The sequence below is a fragment of the Pipistrellus hanaki genome (genome assembly GCF_964339955.1).
Source record: "Pipistrellus hanaki genome assembly, chromosome: 3".
In the NCBI taxonomy this organism is placed as follows: Eukaryota; Metazoa; Chordata; class Mammalia; order Chiroptera; family Vespertilionidae; genus Pipistrellus; species Pipistrellus hanaki.
Window position 1 is genome coordinate 56,611,884 of NC_140505.1, and position 24,166 is coordinate 56,636,049.

Genomic DNA, 24,166 nt, shown 5'->3' on the forward strand with positions numbered 1-24,166 from the left:
CATACAGAACATTCCATTCTCACAGATGACAGGCTATTAACCATACCTTGATTTTCCTGTAAACTATTTTGAAAAACTATTTCAAAGCTAACACTTCATTGTCATTTACAGGTACATTGAGTTGCTTTACAAGTTCATAAATGGACAGCCTATCTGACCAGAATGATCTCAGTGCACATTTGCCCTGAGGCAGATGTATTCTTTTGGGTGTATTCTATCTCTGTGATTTTGGACAAAAAAAATTTTAGAATGCTAGGCATTGTTACATATAGAGTATCTATAAATAATCTAGCTAATAAAAATTCATATTTGGGGTCCCAATGAATTAAAAGAAAACATCTGAATTGTAATAATAGATATGTGGGTATCACTTAAGTTTTGCTGATTAAAGGCACACTAACTCATTTCCTACTTTTTTACAAATACACAGGCTTTTCACTTGTAAAATGAAAACACATGTGTGTATGTGTGTGTGTGTGTATATATATATATATATATATATATATACATATATATATATATATATATATATATACATACACACACACAAACACACACACACACACACACACACACACACACACACACATATATATTATAAAAAATGCAAGGGTAATCCCAAATTCCAATAATACAAATTATTAGCAAGGAAAATAAATAGTAGGTTGAGGAAAAGGACTGTTTTAGAGCACTTTATAACAGTGAAGGTCATCCATTTACATGAAATAGTTTTACCAGATCTGATCAGAGATTGCTCCTAACTCTTTATCTTTATAGTACTAGAAAGAGAATACAGATATATCTTAATTTAAAAATCAACTAACTGGATGTTGATAATAACAGCTAACATGTATTGAGAACTTAAAATTGCGTAATAATCTCATTTAACTCTATGAAACACATAATTATATATATTGGCTATGTTTCCTCTTTCATTTAGAGTAACACACTTTAATGGCTAAAAGGAATTAAGGATATCTTCACACCTGCTGATAATGACTTTTACCAAAGGAGAAACTAAATGAACACCTTTGTGGCAAATATCATAGTAATATACAGGTTACACAGAAACATTTATTAAGCCAGGAAGGACTAAAAGTTTGCTCAATGAAAAGAAAAACTAGAACAAAAATAATACATAAAATAGTCATTATTGAAGCATTCAAGATCTCATTTAATGAATCTTAATTGCAGTAAAAAAAAAAGTTATTAGTCTAAGTGAAGCTAATATAGCTTACTTTAAAGCTAAATTTTTAGTGTCTTAAAAATGTCCAATTCTATTCCTTTGACCTTCATGTTACTGTTATGATGTTCTTATTATTAAAAGTCATGTAGGATGACTTTTAGTTCATAATAAATGTCATATGTCATACGATACAGAGTTTAGAATCTCTAAGGTGTCATTTGTTCAAGATTTAGTAATGTGTTAAATGTCACATTAGTAGGTTGAAAAATAATCCAACTTTATAGAATTTTAATCACTCCTAAAATAGATGACACCTTATAAATTCAGGTTGGAAAATTTAAAAATAAAATGCCACTCTTATTGAAGGACCTGAATAAATACCAATTGAATTGACTTAAAAGGCCCTTCCTCAAAATACATTTCCACATCCTAATCTCTAGAATCCAGTGAATATTACCTAATTTGAAAAAGGGTCTTTTGCAGATGTGGTTAAGTTAAACATCTTTATTTACTTATTTTAAAAATATATTTTATTAATTTTTCACAGAGAGGAAGGGAGAAGGATAGAGAGTTAGAAACATCAATGAGAGAGAAACATCAATTAGCTGCCGCTTGCACATATTGGGGAGGTGCCCGCAACCAAGGTACATGCCTTGACCGGAATCGAACCTGGGACCCTTCAGTCCATAGGCTGACACTCTATCCATTGAGCCAAACAGGCAAGTTAAACATCATTAATTAAAGTTAAACATCATCAATAATCTCCTGGATTATTTGGTTGGGCCTTACAGTAAATGCAATTATAAAAGCCAGGCAGAGAAGAAGGCAATGTGAAGAAAGGCAGAGACTGGTTTGGAGAGTGAAGAAGAGAGATGTGGCCACAAGACAAACAACACCTGGTTCCCCTATGGAAGAAGCAAGGAACAGACTGGTCCTAGAGCTTTTAAACGGTCTGTTGCCCTACAGACACAGTGGCTTCATACTTCTGGCCTTTAGAACTGTGAGATAATATAAATTTCTGTTGCTTTAAGCCAGTGTTTCCCAAACTTTTGACATATGTGTACTTCTTTTATAATTTTTGTAACAGTGAGTACCCCTCGTACTCATGAGAACGTAGAATTAGGCGCAGCTAAGCACGGTTCAGTGCGTATCCCCACCAAACTCCAGTGCAATGCGTACCCCCACCAAACTCTTCCAGTACCCCTGAGTGTACGCGTACCACACTTTGGGAAACACTGCAAGTTGTGGTAATTTATTATGGTAACCATAGGAAATTAACATATAATTCTGAATTTTGTTGTTTTTAATGTTTATTGGAGAGCAAAAATTTACTTATTGGTGTTAACATAACACCACACATATTGTACTTCATCCACTGTTTACTAATAGTGTGATATAACTGGTGGCACAATGAACAATTGGGATGGGAACGAAGCTTACAGATGTGTATTCTAGCTCTGTTCCTAATCCTATATAATAAAGAGGTAATACACAAATTAACCCTCACACTCTCACAAGATGGCTGCCTATGACCAGGCCAGCCGGGGGGTGAGGAATGACCAAATGACTGAACTAAGCCAGCAATCCAGGATTGTGAGAGGGATGTCCGGCAGTCGGACATCCCTCAAGGGGTCCTAGATTGGAGAGGATGCAGGCTGGGCTGAGGTCTCACCCCTTCCCCCCCAACCCCCAATCCCCATGCAAGAATTTCATGCACTGGGCCTCTAGTAAGAGTATAACTGAGGATAAGTCATATAACTTCTTTAGATTTGTTTCCTCATTTGCAATATGAGTAGGATGTTTTCAGTGATATTTAAATTACAACCAACTCTAAACTTTTAAAGTGTTAAAAATAATGAAGCACAATGTAAAAATCATAATAAAAATAAGGAATATTAAAATAGTAGCAATGGACGGGTTGGCCAACTGAAATCTTCCAGAAAAATTCAAGAATTGGCAATATGTAAAATTCTGCATAAAATCAGTAGCTTTTAAAAACACCCATGTAGCTCTAACTGTATGTCCAGAAATGTGCGAGGCTCCATGTTTTATAATAGAAACAAAGCCGGTTTATTTACAGAGAATAAACTACTACCTATTATGTGGGCATTAAAAAAGTTAATACATATAAATAGTTTAAATATTGCTAAGTATAGTATAAGATTAATAAATACTAACTTTATTATCTGAGATAAATCATCTTTTCTTCTTTTAAGTATCAGTAAAAATAAGTTATAACCATAGCTTTTTTAAAAGATCATGTTAAGATAATTATTTAGTAACAGAACTTTAAAAAGTGTAACTACCTGATTTTTATTCAGTGGTAACCATTTTTTTTGCTCCACTAAAACATACACTTCCAATCAACCCTGTTTCCTTTTTACTGAAAGAACTTTTTACGACGCCTGTAATACTGAAGTATAATTTAGAAGCAGTCTCTAAAACTAGAAGTAATGTTCATCTAAATATGCCTGCCAAATTTAAAAATGTATTAGGAGTTAAATTGAAACATGCTGAAAATGACTCATTGTGAACAGAATATACACTGTAGGAAATAAGAGCTCATTTACAAGTGGGAGAAATACACTCACACTTCATCTGTGGTAATTCTCTGGACTTTTCTTCCAGTAAACATCATATTTTAAAATAATCGTGGAAAATATCTTACTTTTAACTGAAATTTTTATGAGTTGACTTAGTCAGCTGGCACTCCAATTTTTTTATACATATCTTTTTTTGGACGTGGGTATATTTACCAAATGTAAATCTATGAAAATTTCCCCAAAGCAATGGAGCAACAGTTTATTTAAAAAGCTATATAAACAGACACACACACACACACACACCCCATCTCTCTCCCTCTCTTTCTCTGATTCAATTCACATGCAAACTGTCCAATAATGAATCTAGATTTCTAAGAAAGCATCCTAAAAAGTGTGTAGACATATATGCTCGCCTACATTTACAGGCATGATGTTACTGAGAAGTCACCAGGAGGGCATGTACTTGAGTATTTTTTCTAGTAATACTACAAATTTGTACTGATTCTATCTACTCTCTCTACTTGTGACCCAAAATTACACACTTATGAGGCAGCTGGCTAGACAGAGAAGACCATGGAACTCACCTGTCCTGTCCCCCCCAGACCCTTAAGGAGGTCTATAAGATGAATAAACGTGAAACTTTAGCGTTAGTACCAATATTCTCTCCAAACTAGTTAATGAGTCACATACTTAACCCTTTGCATTCCGAACCATTCTGGACATTGGCTACCAGCTACTCGACGCTATTTTGCGGCGGAGTGCGTTGAAATAACTCAATTCCCCGTAATCACTAATAAACTGCAATGTCCCCTGAGAGGGGACATCCGAGTGATATGCTAGAATTCCGATGTCCCCTGAGAGGGGACAGCGGAGTGCAAAGGGTTAAATATATCTTGGATCATACTTTATTTTTTAAATATATTTTATTGATTTTTTACAGAGAGGAAGGGAGAGAGATAGAGAGCTAGAAACGTCGATGAGAGAGAAACATCGACCAGCTTCCTCTTGCACACCTCCTACTGGGGATGTGCCCGCAACCAAGGTACATGCCCTTGACCAGAATCGAACCCAGGACCTTTCAGTCCACAGACCGACGCTCTACCACTGAGCCAAACCGGCTTCGTCCTGGATCATAACTTTAATGTGGCCTTAAGCTGAAATCAATTAAAAAGTGCTTTCAAATTCTAGTTTGCTTAAAAATTTTGAATTTTGTTTTCTTATTTCATCAATTATTTGTTGATTAGGAACTGCAGTAAACAATTCATTGAAGGGTCTGTTCTGCTCTTCTTTACACAGATTTTTTTTTTTTTCATTGTGTGTCAACTACACAAAATGAAATTTTATATAGAAACTATCCCTAACCCCAAACTGTATTTTATAAATGTGACCATCGCCTATGACAACAATTGAGCAGTATGGGTGTGGGCTTGCAATCCAAAATAGAACAATAGAACTTTCCGTCTCAAATATTTGATACAAAAAGGCTCTTGAGCAAATCCTCTTAAAAAATGTGTGTGTATGTATGTGTGTATGTCTGTATGTATATGTATTACATTTACTGTGGTAACAGTGGTTATAAGTTTCAGGTGTATAACTTCATAACACAACATTTATATATTCCATTGTGTGCTCATTGCCGGAAGTCTAGCCTCCTTTCATCACCATATACTTGGCCCCTTTTACCTTCTTTGTACTCTCCTACTCCTCTTCTCCTTTAGCATTTCTTCATCATATACCCACAGTTATTACAGATTCTGAATTATTATATTATTTTTGTTAATCCTCACTGGAGGATTTTCCATTTATTTTTAGAGCAAGTGGAAGGGAGGGGAAGAAACACAGAGAGAGAAACATCAATATGAGATACATGGATTGGTTGCCTTCGCATATGGCTGGGGATCGAGCCTGCAATTGAGGTACATGACCTCGACTATAATTGAACCTGGGACCCTTCAATTCGAGGGTCTGAGTCAAACCGGCAAGGACCTGAATTATTATTTTAAAACAGTTTTTAATAAACTATTTATTGCAGAACAGTTTTGAATTTTATTTTATCCTTGTATTTTTCATCTTAAAACATCCTGAGTCACGTATTGATGTGAAAAGAATATAGTATTTTTTTGTCCCAAATTTATGATGTATTTCTTTTTACACACACACACAGTCAGAGAGGCCTTTCTTGACTATTTATCAAGGTTAATCCTGCCCAAGCCATTATTCTTCCTTACACAACCCAGTTCATAACCATCATCGAAACATATAATTATAATAATTATATGTTTATTTATTTGTCTCCCTCAACCGACTCTCTGCAGGGGCACCCTCCAGTTTATTTACTAATAGATATCAGCGCCCAGCACAGTTATTGGCACATGGTAGGGGGCGATAATTATTTGTTGGTTGAATAAATGGGCAAGAGTGGGGAGGTGGAAGAGGTAGTTGTGAATCACATTTCTTGTTTAAGTGCCTGGGTAAATGATGTTAGTCAGAATGCAAAACTATGGGAGGAAGAACAGGTCTGGGCAAGAGGATTAACTGAGTGGGGAGAGATGGAACAACCTATTAAGAGGCATTGTACACAATTACAACATGATCCCAGTCAAGAAAAAGGAGAAACAGATCCAGGATGATGGCAACAGGAGTGAAGTGGACTTTAGAGATGTTATTGGGGTAGAATGTATACAATTTGATAAGTGATTACACATAGGAACAACAGGAAAGAAATATTATTCTAAAGATTCAAACAGAAATAGCTTAAAAGTGGTAGTACAACTTATATAAGTGAAATCAGTTGTAGCAACTTTTTGTTTGGGGAGAGGTGATTACAGCAGGAAACAACTTTTGTTTTAGAAATACTGAGTTTAAAGTTCCAAAAAGACATCCACACAAAAATATCAATCCGGTAGCTGGAAATCTCAGTTTATAAGAAAAGGTCTGGCTTGAGTTTACGAATGCTGTTGGTCATCTCCAAAGTAACAGTGAAAGCTTAGTAGAAGAGAAGGTCCCAGGGGGAAAATTAACACATACACACAGACACACACACACACACAGGACCAAATGTTACAAATACAAACAGAAAGGAAAAAATGGAAGAACTGTTTCAGATTGAAAGAGACTGAAGAGGCATGAGAACTAAAAGGAATGCACAATTCTGGACTGGATCTTATGGCAGAAGAAAAGTGTTATAAAATGATATTGGGACAAATGACAAAATGGGTAAAAGCATTCTATAAATGTTGTCCTATTTTAAAGTGCACTGTGGTTACATAAGAGAATATTCTTATTCCTAGGAAGTAAACTGTTAAGAGGTAAAAGTATATGTATGGTGCATTCAACGTATTATACTACTCAAGAAAAAATAATGTAATGTGTACACGAGTGAGGAAGGGAGGAAGACAATAAGAATAACAAAATAAATGAAGCAAAACATTAAAAAAGGGGTGAATGTACCTCTGGCTGGTATGACTCAGTTGGGCATCATCCTATACACTAAAAGGTTGCTGGTTCAATTCCTAGTCAGGATACATGCCTGGGTTACTGGCTCCATACTGTCTGGGCATTCAAGAGGCCGCCAATAGATATTTCACTTTTACATCAATGTTCGTTCTCTCTCTCTCCCTCCCCCCTCCCTCCCTCCCTCCCTCTCTTCTCCCTCTTTCTCTCTCTCTCCCTTCCTTTCTCTAAAAAGCAATAAAAAAATCTTTTAAAAAGGGATGAGTTTAGGTAAAAGATATATAGTACTTCTTTGAACAACTCTTATAGTTTTTGTGCACATATTTGAAATAGAACTTAAAAAAGAATGTGGAATAAGTTAGAATGAAAGAGCACAGCTTTGATTTGAAAAGTGAATTAATCCCTTGAGAGTGACGAACATTCAGAGTAGTTTGGGATTGAGGAGTGAAGAGGTTTATGTCAGTAAGTATGCAAAGATGCAAAAAGCACTTTCCACACTATTTGTTGCATTTACACAAAATATGCACAACATATGCTGATAATGTTAGTCCATTTCTATTGTGTTTCTTCAATTCTCACCTGGGGATATGTTTATTGATTTTTGGGAGAGAAGAAGGGGGAGAGACAGAGAGAGAATGTGTGTGTGAGAGAGGGAGGGAGTGGGGGGAGAGAGAAAGATCGATGTGAAAGTGGAACATCAACATGAGAGATAAATATCAATCAGTTGCCCCCATCGATCAAACCCACAATGTAGGTTATATGCCTTGACCTGAATCAAATCTGCAACCTTTTGATTGCATGGAACAATGCTCCAACCAACTGAGCCACCCAGCCAGGGATCCATGTCTGTTCTTTTGAGGTGGAGAATAGGTGTATCATTTTATATATTTTGTTGATTTTTACAGAGAGGAAGGGAGAGAGATAGAGAACTAGAGACGTTGATAAGAGAAACATCGACCAGCTGCCTCCCGCACACCCCCTACTGGGGATGTGCCCGCAACCAACGTACATGTCCCTGACCGGAATCGAACCCGGGACCTCTCAGTCCACAGACCGATACTCTACCACTGAGCCAAACCGGTTTCGGCAGGTATACCATTTTAGAACCAGTACCATTTAAGCCCAATTATAAGGAATACATTATCCATGAACAGTTAAAGGACTCACTGGGACAAGGGATTTCAGATCAGACCAATACAATAAAGAGGCAATATGCAAATTGACCCTCAATCCACCATACCATCACATGAGGGCTACACCCACATCGGAGGCAGGGTTCCCATAACACCAGATGACTGCACCCTCAGCAGAGATGGGGTTCCCGTAACGAGCCATAAGAAGCGATCAGCAGAGACCTAAGGCTCTGTGGCACCAGGGTGGGGGACCTGAGGCTGTGCCCCTTGCCTGGTGGGGCTTGACAGGGGACCTCAGGGTGCCCCCCACCCCGGTGCTGAGGGACCTGAGGCTGAAGCCCCCTCCCCCACTCCGGCATAGGGCTGGGGGACCTGAGGCAGTGCCCCCCACTCAGCAGGGGTTGACAGGGCTGGGGCTGGCTGGGGCTGGTTCTCGCCCAATGGGAGTGGGGCTTGTTGGGTCTGGGTCTTATGCAATTTTGAGGTGCATGCAGGTGGGCGGGTACTTGACTTTGGGTCCTGCTCATGTCCCAGACTCTGACAGGAGAAAGATTTTCATATACATTTTACTAGTTTTCTTTTATCTCTGACACTTCTATTATAGAGAAAGGGCAAATAGCAATATTAAAATATTTCTTCTAATTCCCTTTTAATGTGCACAAATTTTGTTCCCTGAGCAAGTCGTTCTTAATAAAGAAAAAGGAGGGCCTGATCATAGTGGTCCAATGGTTGAACCAGGAGGTCACCGTTCAATTCTTGTTGGGACACATGCCTAGGTTGTAGGCTTGATCCTCAGTGCGGGGCATGCAGGAGGCAGCCAAGCAATGATTCTCTCTCATAACTGATGTTTCTATCTTGCTCTCCCTCTCTCTTCCTCTCTGTAATTAATAAAAATATATTAACAATTTTAAAAAAGGAAAAGGAGGGTTGATAAGAGGTGGCAAAAAATAAAATCTATAAGCTGTGATCTGAATGTTGGAGTTTCTTATTGGTTCCTTTCAGAGTTTTATGTTTAAAATTAAAATGAACAGATATTTTTCATATCAGCAATACATTTTCAATGCTTTCATGTACATTACATTACTACTAATTCCAAAGCCTTTATTGGAGAAAGGAAAAGAATTACTTGTGGGTAATTTAGGAAATAATGAGTTTAGCTTGAGATATAATTGTATACATGTGAATACATTTACGTCAGATGGAGCAGTGGTTTAAAAGCCAAGAAAAAATTTTAGATTATGGGGTTAGATTATTTAAATATAAACAAATAAAATTATGGAAAAATAGAAAATTGAAAGGAATAAGAGAAATCAAATAACTATAATTTTATAAACTGTGGGCATTCATTAAAGTAGCCAATTAATGAGAGTATTTTATCAAACAAAAAATTCAAATACTAAAAGATTTCATCTAAAAAGTATAAATTCATTGTATATTCTTTCTTTCACAAAGAAGTATGACAGAATAGTAACTTAATATAGGATTAAGAATTAGGAATTTATGCACTGAAATAACAATTATGATGTAAATTACATTTTGTAACCATGAAATTTAGTAATATTATGAAAAAATTATCATAGAGTTAAGTAAAATAAAGTTTAAGTACAACACTGTAGCTTTTGTTTTAAATTTCAATATTCTTATTCAATTAAGTTTGTAGAAATGTAAAATATACCTTTCTAAATGTTGTAAATGTAGTAACATAACACTGAGAATGATGCAAACATTGACCTGCCAGCTGAAATAGCCAGGAGCAGATTGAGACAGATAAAGATAAAGCAATGTAAGAGTATGAAAAAAAAAAGGCAGAATAAAGGCTTGTTAAAACTGTTCTAATCTTGGGGATAAAGCACTGACTGAAAATTTAAGACAACTAGCTTCTATATCAAGCTTTAAACTAGCCCAGTATGACATAAAAATCACTTACTCTACTTCTTTTTTTGTCTTCTATATGTAAAAATGAGGACAAAATTCTACTACAATCAGAAAATTTGTAGGGATTGAAGACATAACATAAAATAATTATTTAAAAATATTTACAGACTGAGCCGAAACCGGTTTGGCTCAGTGGATAGAGCGTCAGCCTGCGGACTGAAGCGTCCCGGGTTCGATTCCGGTCAAGGGCATGTACCTTGGTTGCGGGCACATCCCCAGTAGAGGGTGTGCAAGAGGCAGCTGATCGATGATTCTCTCTCATCAATGTTTCTAACTATCTATCCCTCTCCCTTCTTCTCTGTAAAAAATCAATAAAATATATTTAAAAAAATATTTACAGACTGAAAACTATTCCAAATACAGTTCAAAATACAGAGTATATATTTTAAAGCAGTTAAAACAATCATAACCAAAAAAATACTATTAAAAGTAATTCTAGATGGCAAGCATAGGTTAGATTCATATATAGGCCTCTCAAGTAGGTTACACAGATGTAACAGTGAATTTACCTTATTCTATTATTCACACTGATCAAGTTTAAATTTTTCCCATTTGACAGAATCCTCAGAGTGCATGCACAGATTCAAAGCAACAGAACATGAGGTTCATATTCATGAAAGCTGTATTTGTTATTTATTATTAAATTACTGAACTTGAACCTATTTAGATTTTTTTATATGCCTGAGAAAAGTTCATTATTTTATATAAAATAATTTGATTTGACTTTGGGTGATGGGTACACAATGCAATATACAATCATGCATCATAAAAATGTAAACTTGAAACCTATATGACCCTAATTAACCAATGTCATCCCAATACATTTAATTTAAAAAGTAAAGTCCTTGAGTAAAAAGCCTTTTTCATTCATATATTAAAATGGACTACTACTTCCTTACATTTCATTTTATAATAATACTGGTTGTTTAATCATTAAATGAGGCATATGATAAAGAAAAACAACATAAATGAAAAAGTTGAGATTAATTACACCTGATTAGAAAATTGTGTATGGGCATGTCTGAGGCTGTATTTACTTAACATGTGATTCAGGGAAATTGTTATACATGAAAAGAGTCAAGCATTGTTTATTCTAATTTTGATACCAAGAAAGCAGAATCACATATGTGAGTATTAAAAACTCAAACTCTAAAAAATAAAAATATTTTTCCTTGGGTTTCACTATATACAAAAGTACACATGATATTAAAAATATATATATATATGAATTCAAATATTTCTAGGCAATTTAAAGTCAAAAGAATTTTGGTGGATATTTAAAATATATAGTGTCCTTTTCAAGCAGTCTTAAGAACTAAGTTTTTATATTGAAAAGATAGGAAAAGTGAACTGCAGAGATTAAAAAAATAATACACTAAAAAATATCTTGGGTTCACCATTCATTTTGCATGGTACCTTAATGTATTAACTCTTTTGAGCTGTTGTCACAGGTTATTTCAATATTAAAAGGGACTTCACATGCATCAAGCTACCCACTGATGCTTCAATCCTTACAAGCACATTCCTACTGAACACTTGGCCAGCTAATGCCCAGACACTTCTGATGGAGAATGCTAGATGACAAAGCAATCCCATTGGAAAGCCACATTAAAAAGTTTATCTCTACTCTGTCTAGTAGTTTACTCAGCGATCCCAGTTCTACTACTTCAAGTCTTACCAAATGAGAAAAACAGTTCATTCATATAGAACAACAACAGTTTTCCAAATATTTGTTGACAGTTACAATCTAGCACTGTTAGGGTATTTTGGAATCTTTCCACAGTTTAGGTCATTTTCCTTTTAAGACCTTGGGTTTAAAGCTTGGGTGCCCAGATCCCAGCATAATTTTATAGACAAGGGAATTACCAACCACATTCTAGACATAACTTCTATTACTATAGGATAAGATCTTTATATTGAAATCTTCTAAGCTCTTTTCACATTTAAAGTCTAAGCATTTATTTTCACATTAGAAACCCGGTGCACGAATCCATGTAGGGGTGGGGTCTGGTGGCCAGCCCGGATAGGGCCTACGATTGGGCAGGCCAGCTGGGGAGAGGGACCACAGGCAGTTGGCTGGCTGACTCCGCCCTCTGGTTGAACTCCTGGTCAAGGGGACACTTTGCATATTAGCCTTTTATTATATAGGATTTCAACTCCATTATATTAATAATGCAGGTTTTGTGGAGCCAAGTGTATGATCTTATACTTATTCATTAAATTTCATTCAGCTCATAAATTCTGCCTGAAAAGATCTATTTGGATCCTCACTCCATAAATCAATTTTTTTATTCTTCTCTGTCTTATATCAAATTTGTAATATAAGGTGTTATCATTTTTACTCAAATCACTGACAAAAATGTAGAAATATAGCTTTCTAAATGCACTAAATGTAGTAATATAACTCTACAGAGTATTACTGATGGCCATTATAAATCTATCTTTTCGTTAATGATTGTCTAAAATCACCTGGGTTAAACCCTTAAAAAGTTACTAATCCATTTAACTGACCTTGAATTGTGCCCATATATTCCCCTCTTGTTAAGTCTTGTACATATAATATCTTATTATATCTAAAACTGAAAACAATGCTACCCACTGTTTTTCTTTTCCAAAGAAAAGCTGGAAGTGTCACAAGTTTCAATATTTAAATAAGACAAAAGAACATATTATAAAAAAAAAAATCTATATCCAACATCTGTCCCCAGCCACCCAATTTTTTGCTCCACAAGCAATAAGTGTTTATATATACATAAGCCAATACACACAAACCTCTCAGTGGTTGTGGAAGTGTTGGCCTCGTTCCGAAGGGTCACGGGTTCGATTCCAGGTCAAAGGCTCATATCTTAGTTTCAGTTTCAATCCTTGGCACAGGGTTAAGGCTCGAGTGGGAAGCAACAAATTGATGAGTCTCTCTCTCACATCGATATTTCTCTCTCTCTCCCACCCCCTTCCCTTCCTCTTTCTCTAAAATAATAATAATAATAATAATAATAATAATAATAATAATGGACAAAAATATCCTCATTCCTCAGGTAAGGATTTAAAAAAAAAAGAAAAAGAAAAAAAAAAAAAAGGCCAAACCTAATCCAGACAGAAGCACAGGGGATACAGGCCTGGTTGTGGTAGTCCTTCCCTTTTATCACCAGGGAAAAAGCTGTAGGCACAGAGAAGCTTTACAGCCCAATTTGATCTATATGTTAGTCTAAAGTCGTGGTTGGCAAACTGCGGATCTCAAGCCACATGCAGCTCTTTGGCCCCTTAAGTGTGGCTCTTCCACAAAATACCACGGCCTGGGTGAGTCTATTTTGAAAAAGTGGCATTAGAAGAAGTTTAAGTTTAAAAAATCTGGCTCTCAAAAGAAATTCCAATCTTTGTACTGTTGATATTTGGCTCTGTTGACTAATGAGTTTGCCGACCACTGGTCTAAGAGGTCATTTTTCATAACATTCTCACTTTCTCCCCCTGCTTTCAGGCCAGCCTGGTGAGGTCAAAACAAAGACCCAGACTCTTGAGTCCCCGATCAGACACCTTCCACAGGCCCTGTGGCCAGATGAGGGGCTAGGGCTTCAGAAACCAGAGCGCCCACACACAGCTGATGGAGCTGACCCTGTGCTTGCAGCAGACCACAGGGGACCACAGCTGGAGACCAGGTGCCTGCAGCAGGACCTGGAGCAGGAGAAGCAGCGGCAGGCAGACCACCAGGGAGCAGGAAGCCATCCTCGTCCACTTAATGTGCCAGGTGGTCAACCTCTTACAGTGTGGGGCCATGAAGTCTGGAGCTCCACTGGACTTTAGGGGTGATGTTGGAGTGCGCAGCAGGCCCAATGGAGGCAGCCTGACCACTAAGCAATCAACTGAGTGATTCGGAAGCTGCATTCATCAATCATGACCTGTCAATCATGGAATTGACATCTCTGCCTTATACCACTCCAGCTTCCAGGACTACCAAGGAGACAAATACCACAAGGACAAGAGCATCTCGGACTTCACTAATCTTGGTATCAGTGAGATACCAAGCTCTGCATTGATCTCATGACTAAAAGGTTGAATTGAAGTGCTGTGAACTACATGGATGATTCCCTTTTGCAATATTTTAACCAGAGAGGACAAGCATCCCTACAGGAAGTAGTGGCCCAGTTCCTCATCTACTACAGCAAAATACCTGCCCCGCTTGATGCAGAAAATGTGATTGTTTGAAGTGGCTGCTGCTCTGTCTTCTCTGCACTGACCTTGGTTCTGTGTGATACAGGTGAGGCCTTTCCAACCCCCACCCCTTCCATGCTGGTTTCACCTATCCACCTAGCCAGTGAGATCACTGATGTGGACACCCATCTGTTCCAACTGACTGGACAAGTTGGAGAAAGCCATGCTTGAGGCAAGGCTTCAGGGGAGAAAGGTCATAGGCCTGGTGCTCATCAAAGGAGACATCTACTCCAGGGACTCACCGAAGGAATACCTGGAATTTGACAAGAGGTACAACCTATATGTGATTATAGATGAGATTTACATGCTGTCTGAGTTTGATGAATCCATCACATTCTCCAGTGTTCTGAGCATGGAAAGTTGGTCTGACCCCAATAGGACACATGTGCTCTGGGACACTGATAAGGATTTTGGGATCTCTGGCTTCCATTTTGGCGCTCTGTACACTCCCATCCAGAGGTGGCCTCAGCTGTGAGTGCTTTTGGCTTCCTCCACAGAATTTCTGGCATCACCAGCACAAGCTGTGTTGGCTGCTCCATGATAGAGAATGAACTGACAAAGTGTACCTGCCCACTAATCACTCCCAGCTCACAGGTACATTAGCAGGTTGAATGCACTGAAGATCCCTTTTCTCAATTGTGGCACTGGCATCTAAGTATGAATCAACCTGAGAGTACCTGGACCCATGCACATTTGAGAAAGAGCTGCTCCTTTATTGCTAATCCCTGGACAAAGAGCTGATACTGCCTCCTGGCAAGTCCTACATATAAGGAGCCTGGCTGGTTCTGCTGCCTCATTTTAGAGAAGCCTTTCTGCTTAAACGTCACCACACATTGGTTCTCTTAGGCACTAGCAGAGTAATATTATAGCAGGATTTGGCAGTGAAGCAACTGAAGGATGCATAGAGGAGCAAGCAGTCTGTTTCTCAACCAGCAGCTCCAGCCAATCACATGCTCAGGGTGTCCTTGACATAAGCCTCAGATCCTGAAGGCTGTAGTATTGACCTGCTGTTGTAACAGAGAAAACAGTGGCCTCCTCCAAAATTTGGCTCATCTGACCCAGTCAGTACCCTCAAGCTGAGCATCTGTCACTTTTGGAAGTTTTGCACCTTTTAATTCTTTGTAAGCCATTTTGTGGCGTGAAATGATTTTTAGGAGGGTTTGGGTGGGAAAGCCTGTAGGAATAAAGGGATCCTGGCCTGTGTCTTCTCTCAATCTGGGAGCCCTCAGGAGATGTTTGACTGACGGTTGAGGCCTCCTTCCAATGGGGAGCAGGCCAAAGCCTGCAACTGGACATCCTTAGTATTGCTGCAGAGGTAGGAGAGGCTCCTGCCACTGCTGCTGAGCTAGCCAGCCGTGAGCCCAGCTTCTGGCTGAGCGGTGCTCCCCCTGGAGGAACACACTGATTACCAGGGGACAGCTCCTGCATTGAGCATCTGCCCCCTGGTGGTCAGTGTGCGTCATTCCAACCGGTCATTTTGCTGTTTGGTCATTAGCATATTAGCCTTTTATTATATAGGATTCTAGTAAAAAAAGATTTGGAAATATATCAACTTTTGAATAGCAAAAATTCAGTTAGTAAAACTTAATAACAAAAATAGTTGATATTTCTATAATATTAGCAAAGATTTCTAGCCTGGCCAGTATTGCTCAATGCTTGAGAGTTGACCTATGAACCAGGTCACATTTTGATTCCTGGTTGGGGCACATGTCCAAGTTGTGGGCTGGATACTCAGTGTAGGAAATGCGGAAGGCAGCCGATCAATGATTCTCTCTCATCATTGATTTTTTTTATCTCTCTCTCCCTCTGAAATCAATAAAAATATTAAAAAAATATTTCTATAGTACTACTTAGGTGCAAGACACTGTTCTATTTGCTTTATAAACATTAAATAATTGAATTATTGTAATTCAGAAGATACTTTTAGATAATAAAATATCCCAAGGCCTTTAGGACAAATATCTGTCTTTGAATAAGTAGGACAAGAAGAATTTTAGAAATCAAGAGTTTAGAAGATACAGAGTTTGGTATAAATATAAAGTAGTTCATTCTGAGGACTGATTTACTAATCTCTTCTCTCCAAATTCTTAATAGCATACCAAACTAGCAAGTTATGAAATCCTGCTTGGTTTACTAGCTAGAATCTTATGCTTTCTTTCATTTTGTTCATAAATATTATTCTAGAGCCATTACTAAATTGATCACATTCAAAAAACATCAACAAAAAGCCAAGTAAATCTTTAGTGGAAATCATACTGATTTATAAATAGAAGGATTATACATAATAAAAGATAGTTTAAAGATAGGTTGAAATAGCACTATAACAAAAACAATTGATTTATAAATTTGTTTCATAATAAGATGTTTGGAATTAGACAAACTTTCACATTATAGGAAATATTTGTTCAACCTTATGTTTATTAAAATTCCTCTATGGGTCAAGTTGATAAATTCGGTGTGTATTCACAAGTATAACAATTTGAGCCCATTGTAAAAGATTTTGACATTTAAAGAATTTAAGGTAGGTTAATTATAAAGACTTGCCCCAATTTAGTTTGATGTATTGCTAAACCACAAATAAAACAAGTGTACATTTAATAATTAAAAGATCCATTCAGCTTATTTTCAGTTTATCGACATGTGAAGGGTAACAGAAACTTTTTGTACTATCTTTTTTTTTTTTTATTGTTTAAATAGTACATATGTTTCCTTTATCCCTGATTGGCCCCCAACCCCCGACCATTCCCACCCTGTACTATCTTAGCAACTTTTTGTCTGAAGTTATTTCCAAATAAAAAGTTTTATGAAAAGGTTAAGCACTATTTACATATAGTCAAACCATTGACAATTCTGTGTTCAGTGATTACTGAACATTCATCAGTTATTTTCCTTTTAGCTAGGCTATTAAATATCCTTCACTAGTGATAAATGAAAGATTCTCTCTTCTCCTCCCTCCTACACATGAATCATAATATAAAGATTAAAAAGAAAAAAAAGCACAGCCAGTGTTTCTCAGTGGTTAGGCATCTACCTATGAATCAGGAGGTCACAGTTTGATTCTGGTCAGGGCATGTGCCTGGGGTATGGGTTCAATCCACAATAGGAGGCAGACGATCAATGATTCTCTCTCATCACTGATGTTTCTCTCTCTCCCTCTCCCTTCCTCTCTGAAATGAATAAAAATATTTTTAAAATAAAATAAGGAAACAATAAAAAACAGAAAATGAGCCGAAACCGGTTTGGCTCAGTGGTAGAGCGTCGGTCTGCGGACTGAAAGGTCCCAGGTTCGATTCCGGTCAAGGGCATGTACATTAGCTGCGGGCACATCCCCGGTAGGGGGTGTGCAAGAGGCAGCTGGTCGATGCTTCTCTCTCATCGATGTTTCTAACTCTCTATCCCTCTCTCTTCCTCTCTGTAAAAAATCAATAAAATATATATTTAAAAAAAAATAGAAAATGAATTGGGGTGTATACAATGGTACAGCTACTTTGGAGTTAACCTTGGCAGCTTCTTTTAAAGTAAAACATTCATCTACTCTATCATTAGCAAATCCACTCCTAGGTATTTATCCAAGAGAAACAAAAACATATGCCCACAAAAAGAAGTATATAAAAAATGTTCATAGGAGCTATTCATGATAGCTCCAAACTTGAAACAACCTAAATGTCCATCAGTGGGTGAGTGAATACACAAACTGTGGTATATTCACCAAGAGTAAGGAATGAACTGATAACAAAACAAATGGATAAAACATAAAAGGCTGAGTGAAAGGCTAGACATTAAAGAGTACATACTGTAGGATTCCATTTAGTCCAGGAAGATAGAAATCAGTGTTTGTCTCTTGAGGAATAGTGATTGAGATGACAATAAGTATTAGGAAACTCTCAAGAGTGACTGAATTATTCTGTGTCTTGTTTTAATGTATGAAAAAGTTACACATTACAAAAATAATGTTTACATGTATATTATATTTCAATTGAAATGAAAATCATAGTTCATTAAAAATGTACTTTCTAAGAGAAAAATAACAAGAACAAAAATTGAAGAGTTTTAATATTTCTATTTTCAGGATGCTTACCTGTCTAAGAGCTCATTATATTTTTCTAAAGCATCTTTTTCAGCCATCACTGCTCGGTCCTTTTCAGTCAAAGCATTATCCCTTGCTTCTCGGAGATTTCTAAAATTTAAACATACATTCAGTTATTCTAAATACATAAGTATCATATTTTAAAGATTCCTAAATGAGCTTCTGTGGAGTTGGACAATCTGACAATCTTAAGGAGCTCTAAAGGATGGCAAATCAAACTGTATATTATCTAAATTTTCCTGGTCTGGTAAATTTCCTGGTCTGGCAGCAGCAGTGTAGATGCAAACATGGTCTATCTCTAAATTTCATGTTATCTTTTTTCACAACTTTTCTCCACATGGGTTTAAGGTAGACTAGACAATAACTTGTTTAATATCATAATGTAATGAGGCAGGTATAATTACTTACATGAGACAACTGAGATTTTGAGATGCTAATAAATGTTCTATAAAATATTTTAAGTAAAAGACATAATATAGGAGTTACAGAATTAAAATGGAAATTTTGGGATATGAGCAAGAGAACAACTGAAGTGGCTATAGACCTTGGGATCTCATGGCACATAGAAGGGCTGATAGATTAGGTAAAAGCTAAAGGGACAAAGGACATGAAATACTGATGAGGTGACAAACAGATTAAATAAAGTGGAGCTGAGATGAAGGCCAATATTCATGTAGGGCTTAAGGATGTCTGAGGTCAGAGCATCAATTTTCAACCAGTTTGCTACAAAAATTTTTAGACATGTAATATCTAACTATATAGTCAGAGGCACTGACCTCTTTTCCCTTAGATGTCAAATAAAAAATGACAACAACCACCCGGCTGATGTGCCTCACTGATTGAGGATCGGCCTATGAACCAGGAGGTCATGGTCCAATTGCTGGTTAAGGCACATGCCCAGGTTGTGTGGAGGGCATGCAGGAGGCAACTGATCAATTATTCTCTCTCATCATTGACGCTTCTATTTCTCTCTCCCTTTCCCTTCCTCTCTGAAGTAAATAAAAACATATTTAAAAAAGAAAAAAAAAAAAAGGTTACAGCCAACACAACAATAGCTGTCTGGGGTCAACGAATCAAAATTATATCTATTCTTTTGTTAGATTGGCAAAAAATATATATATATGTTTTGGTGCCACAGAATTTTAGTAATTAATCTATGTGTACCATGAGTTGGAAAAAGTTGAATACTGCTGGGCCAGAATATTAGATAAAACATCCACTGGCAGAACTGATGATAGTACTGTAATTGAAATTGAAGTTGATAGAAAGACACATTTAGTGAAAATTAAGGGAAATGTCTAAAAGTAGAAGGTTACAACAGTGAGTAATTAGGAGATGATATAGCCACACATGAGCCTTTAAACATTCAATCTTGTTTTTGTTTTTTTATTACAGTAGAATTTTGGATTAAAAATAAAAATACCAACAGTGAGCTTCTTTCAGAAAGATTTTTTTTTTTTACATCATATCACTCTATCTCCCATAAAGAACTGGCTGGATATTAAAAGTTGGCTTTTATTATTCGTAGAGAATGGCAGTAGGGAGTCATGAAAACCCACACAATTTTAATAAATCTATCTCATAACAGTTAGAAATTCGTAGTGTTCATATGTGCTGTGCCAAGACTTAATGTCATCTTATGCATGATGCAAAACATGCAATTAATTTAAGATTTAAAACATATCAAACAATAGAGACTCATCAAAGAAACAGTTTATGAGCTAGAAATGAGATAATTTAAAAGGAACTAGAGTAAAGATAACTCTCATTAAAAGAAAATAAGTACATTTAAAGTAGTTATCAGAAAATGGCATGCCATTTGCTGATAACATACTGGTCGCAATGACCTTCAAAACATATTGTTATCTAACTGAAACATGAAAATGTACTTTTATAGACAGAATAAAATTCTCAAAGTATATTAGATATTTATATATTTTTCATTCCTAGATGATCTATACATTTTATTCAGTAAATCATCATAAATGGATTGTAATTTTCATTTTTCAAATAGTCTCATTATTCTATAAGTTATTTCAGTAGCAAAATTCCAAGTAGATCACATTTACAGTACTGATTACTCATGAATGCTTAGTTGGTAGGTACAAGAGCTTCAGTCCCTACCTATATTATCTCTCCTGTAATAATGGGCATTAAAAATAAAAGTAAGTCACAGAGAACAAAATAAAATCTAGACTAAACTAACAGTAGGGTTTACAAGAGAAGATACAGAGGGTCTTAGAGCCCTCGCTATGCCTCAATTGTATTGGTGCCATATGAAGGTATAAATAACATCCTATGGCCAAAAAAGAGGAGATGATTATTTTTCATTGGAGGAAGAGAGGTGAATGAATTAAGGGAACTCATGTAAGTTGGGAATAGAAGGATAAGTAAGTAAAGACAATTCAAAAAAAGAAAACTGAAATAAATAAAAGTGCTAAAAGCTGAAGCATCTACCACTAAGTTCCCCTTAAATGCTTTTGGGTAAGATTTCTGTGTAAACCCAGAAATTCTCCTACTAATCAGGCACTGCACCTTCCATAGCCCTGCCCACAACCTGCATATACCAATAAGAAGTAACATAATTCTCTTAACATATAGAGCAGAGGTGGGGAATGTCCTGCCCTCAGGCTGTGTAAGAACCGTGAAATCATTTGGTCTCACCTTGCCAAGGCATTAGGGATGAGTTAATTAAGTGTTTGGCCAAATATAGCAGGATAATTTTTTTAACATATATTTTTTACTGATTTCAGAGAGGAAGGGGTAGGGAAAGAGAAACATCAATGATGAGAATCTGGCTTATGGATCAGCTGCCTCCTGCACCCCCCACACTGGGGATCGATCCACAACTCGGGGATATGCCCTGACTGGGAATCAAATCGAGTCCTTCTGGTTCATATGTTGATGTTTAAACACTGAACCACAACAACCGTGAAAATAGGCTAACTTTTAAGATGACAATTTTGTATATCCTAAAATGATGTTATAAATAAATAAATGGCCCTTGGCAGAAAAAAGGTTCTCCACTTCTGATATAGAGGTACTTCTTTTAATATTATTAATTGACTTTAATGTTTCAAATCATGTCTGAGAGAGGTAAACTGAACTACTCTTCTACTGAGAATAATAGTAATAATAAACATACAGTTCTTATCATGTGCCAGGAGTTATTCTAGGTACTTTACATATAATAACTCTTTGTAATAATATATGTTATGATAACATTATAATTTAAACTTCACAACAACCCCACAAAGTGTAGGTTGTGTCATTACCTCCATTTTACAAAGGAAAAGGCTGAAATACAGAGCAATTAAGTACGTATTTGCCTTTGGTCCACACAGAAGTAAACTACGGGGCCCAAATGTGAACCCAAACTGTCTGGTCTAGAGTCATGCTCTTCTTCACACTAACATTGCCTTTGTTTCACAGAAGTTTTCTCCTTGGGAAATTCTGTCATTATGAGCTTTATAGGATATGATCATATCATAGCACAGATAGATGTTAAATGGTGGACTGTATTCTAGCCATAGATAAAAGCATAACTGCTATATAACTAAAAAATTATCCATTTTTATATATAAAATGAATTAGAAAATATAACAAAATACAGTTAAAGAATATAAAGGATTTAAATGTTTTTCAAAAGACAAAGTTAAAAAATTGATAGAAACTGTGTCATATATGAGCTATAGAAGCTAAAGTTTAAAAGGTCCAAACTAAACATATATATTATATGTAATCAAAATAATTATATAATCAATATATATAATATTTGTATGTAATCAAATATATATACACACACATATATATAATTAAATATAATTATAATAATGAAGATGTTGGGAGTTGGTCAACTGGTTATCAAATGTTTTAAAATACAAAAATTCAAATATTTCAGCCTTAAAAATGCTTTTAGAAAAATACCATTTAATTCCAAAACTGTTTTTCATAATTCTTTCATGTTGTTTTCTAAAAACTCCACCTGCTATACATATACTTATCTTTCCCACCCATCCTATATTTGTGTGTGGGAGGTGGACTGTGATGACAGATGACAGAAAAGGGAAATGAAAACTTATTAATCTTATGTAAAATGCAAAAGGAAGGCAAATATGCTAGTATTATAACTGGTGTCCACATAATTTACTTTTCAATTTGAGGCATTTTTTTTAGAGTAAAAGAGGGTACTCTTAATAATAATGCCAAAGAAACAGGCATAAACCAGAACTTTCTTGGATAAACAACTGAGAGATAGCGTCACTCAAATTATAACATTCAAACAAGAATGTTATAATTATTTCTCTAAAAGAGGATTTTAATATTGCAATAAAATCTATGTGTTTCATATGTAATCTAGTATATTTATGCAGAGATGACTTCATACATCTAAGTTAATCCAGAAGTATGTCACAACCAAAGCCTGGAAACCTCAGTACGACACACACAACAGACGTCTGTACAGGATGGAATGCATTTTCTAACTACTAGAGAATAAATTTCAAGGTGCCAATATGCCAAATCTAAATTTACACTGGAAAAATGGTAACAAAAAAAAAAAAAAAAGTGTTAGAAGACTGGGAAAAAAAAACTTTAGGAACCACTGAAATTCTAACAGGAACAAATCAGAGTTTGGCAATGCCAAGAAAGAGTATGGCTTAGCTTGAATAAATAATCACAATGCCTCAAAATTTGAAATTTACCAAGAATAATAGTGGGAAAAAACGGCTGTCAGAAGAACTCAGCCGGCACAACTAAGTAACCCATTCTTCTCCTTCTGCCTTCATGTACTAGTAAAATATTTTTGGTTAATAAAAATGAGTTTTTCCAGTTGGAACAAAAAAGAATTGAAACAGGCTGCTTATATGAGATTATTTATAGGAAAAACATTTGAATTAGTCACTTCTACCTTCAAAATTTTTCTTTCTGAATGAAATATAAAACTGCTCCTTTCCATATCTGATGCTTTTGTTTTTAAGATGACATACACTAGAGCAGTAATTAGTCAACAGAGCCAAATATCAACAGTACGACGATTGAAATTTCTTTTGAGAGCTAAATTTTTTAAACTTAAACTTCTTCTAATGCCACTTCTTCAAAATAGACTCACCCAGGCCATGGTATTTGTGGAAGAGCCACACTCAAGGGGCCAAAGAGCTGCATGTGGCTTGTGAGCCGCCATTTGCAAACCACTGCACTACAGGGGTTATAAGTGAGCTGGGTCAGACGGATGGCAGAGCAGGGCTGAATGGACAGAAGTTTGCTTCTGGACATATTAAATTTAAGAACCTTATTAGATACACACGTGGAAATAAGATAAAGGGGCTACAAAAGATGCCAAGGAGATATGTGTTTTCAGGAATAGGAAGCCACAACTATATTAAATATTGCTGATAGGTCAAGTAAATGAGAACTGAGAACCTGACCATTAGATTTTTGGCAACATGAAGGTCTCTGGGTGCTTATAAGAACAACTTTATTGGAGAGGTATGGGAGTGGCAGAGGGGCAAAACCTTGATAAAAAATTTTTAAAAATGGGGAGTGGTAGTAAAAAGTGAATATATAAATTTTTTTTGCAGGTATTTGGCCACAAAGAGGAGTAAAGAAATGGGGCAGTGATCAG

At 36.2% G+C, this 24,166-nt stretch overlaps 1 protein-coding gene, 1 long non-coding RNA gene and 1 pseudogene across 3 annotated transcripts in view; 2 read left to right on the plus strand and 1 right to left on the minus strand.

Annotated features, from left to right (window-relative positions):
- The window catches only part of PIBF1 (progesterone immunomodulatory binding factor 1), a 184,857-nt gene that overhangs the window by 110,597 nt on the left and 50,094 nt on the right, over window positions 1-24,166 (minus strand). The window contains exon 10 of the mRNA XM_084876482.1: window positions 18,535-18,633. Within this exon, the coding sequence (XP_084732608.1) occupies window positions 18,535-18,633 (99 nt within the window). The remainder of the gene's footprint in view (window positions 1-18,534; window positions 18,634-24,166) is intronic.
- LOC311618847 overlaps window positions 1-24,166 on the plus strand; it is a 164,180-nt gene that overhangs the window by 2,808 nt on the left and 137,206 nt on the right. The gene's annotated exons all lie outside the window — the stretch shown is intronic.
- LOC311618576 (putative inactive 1-aminocyclopropane-1-carboxylate synthase-like protein 2) lies at window positions 6,319-15,111 on the plus strand (annotated as a pseudogene). The gene is made up of 2 exons: window positions 6,319-6,406; window positions 13,726-15,111. The product of its transcript is annotated as a putative inactive 1-aminocyclopropane-1-carboxylate synthase-like protein 2 (transcript).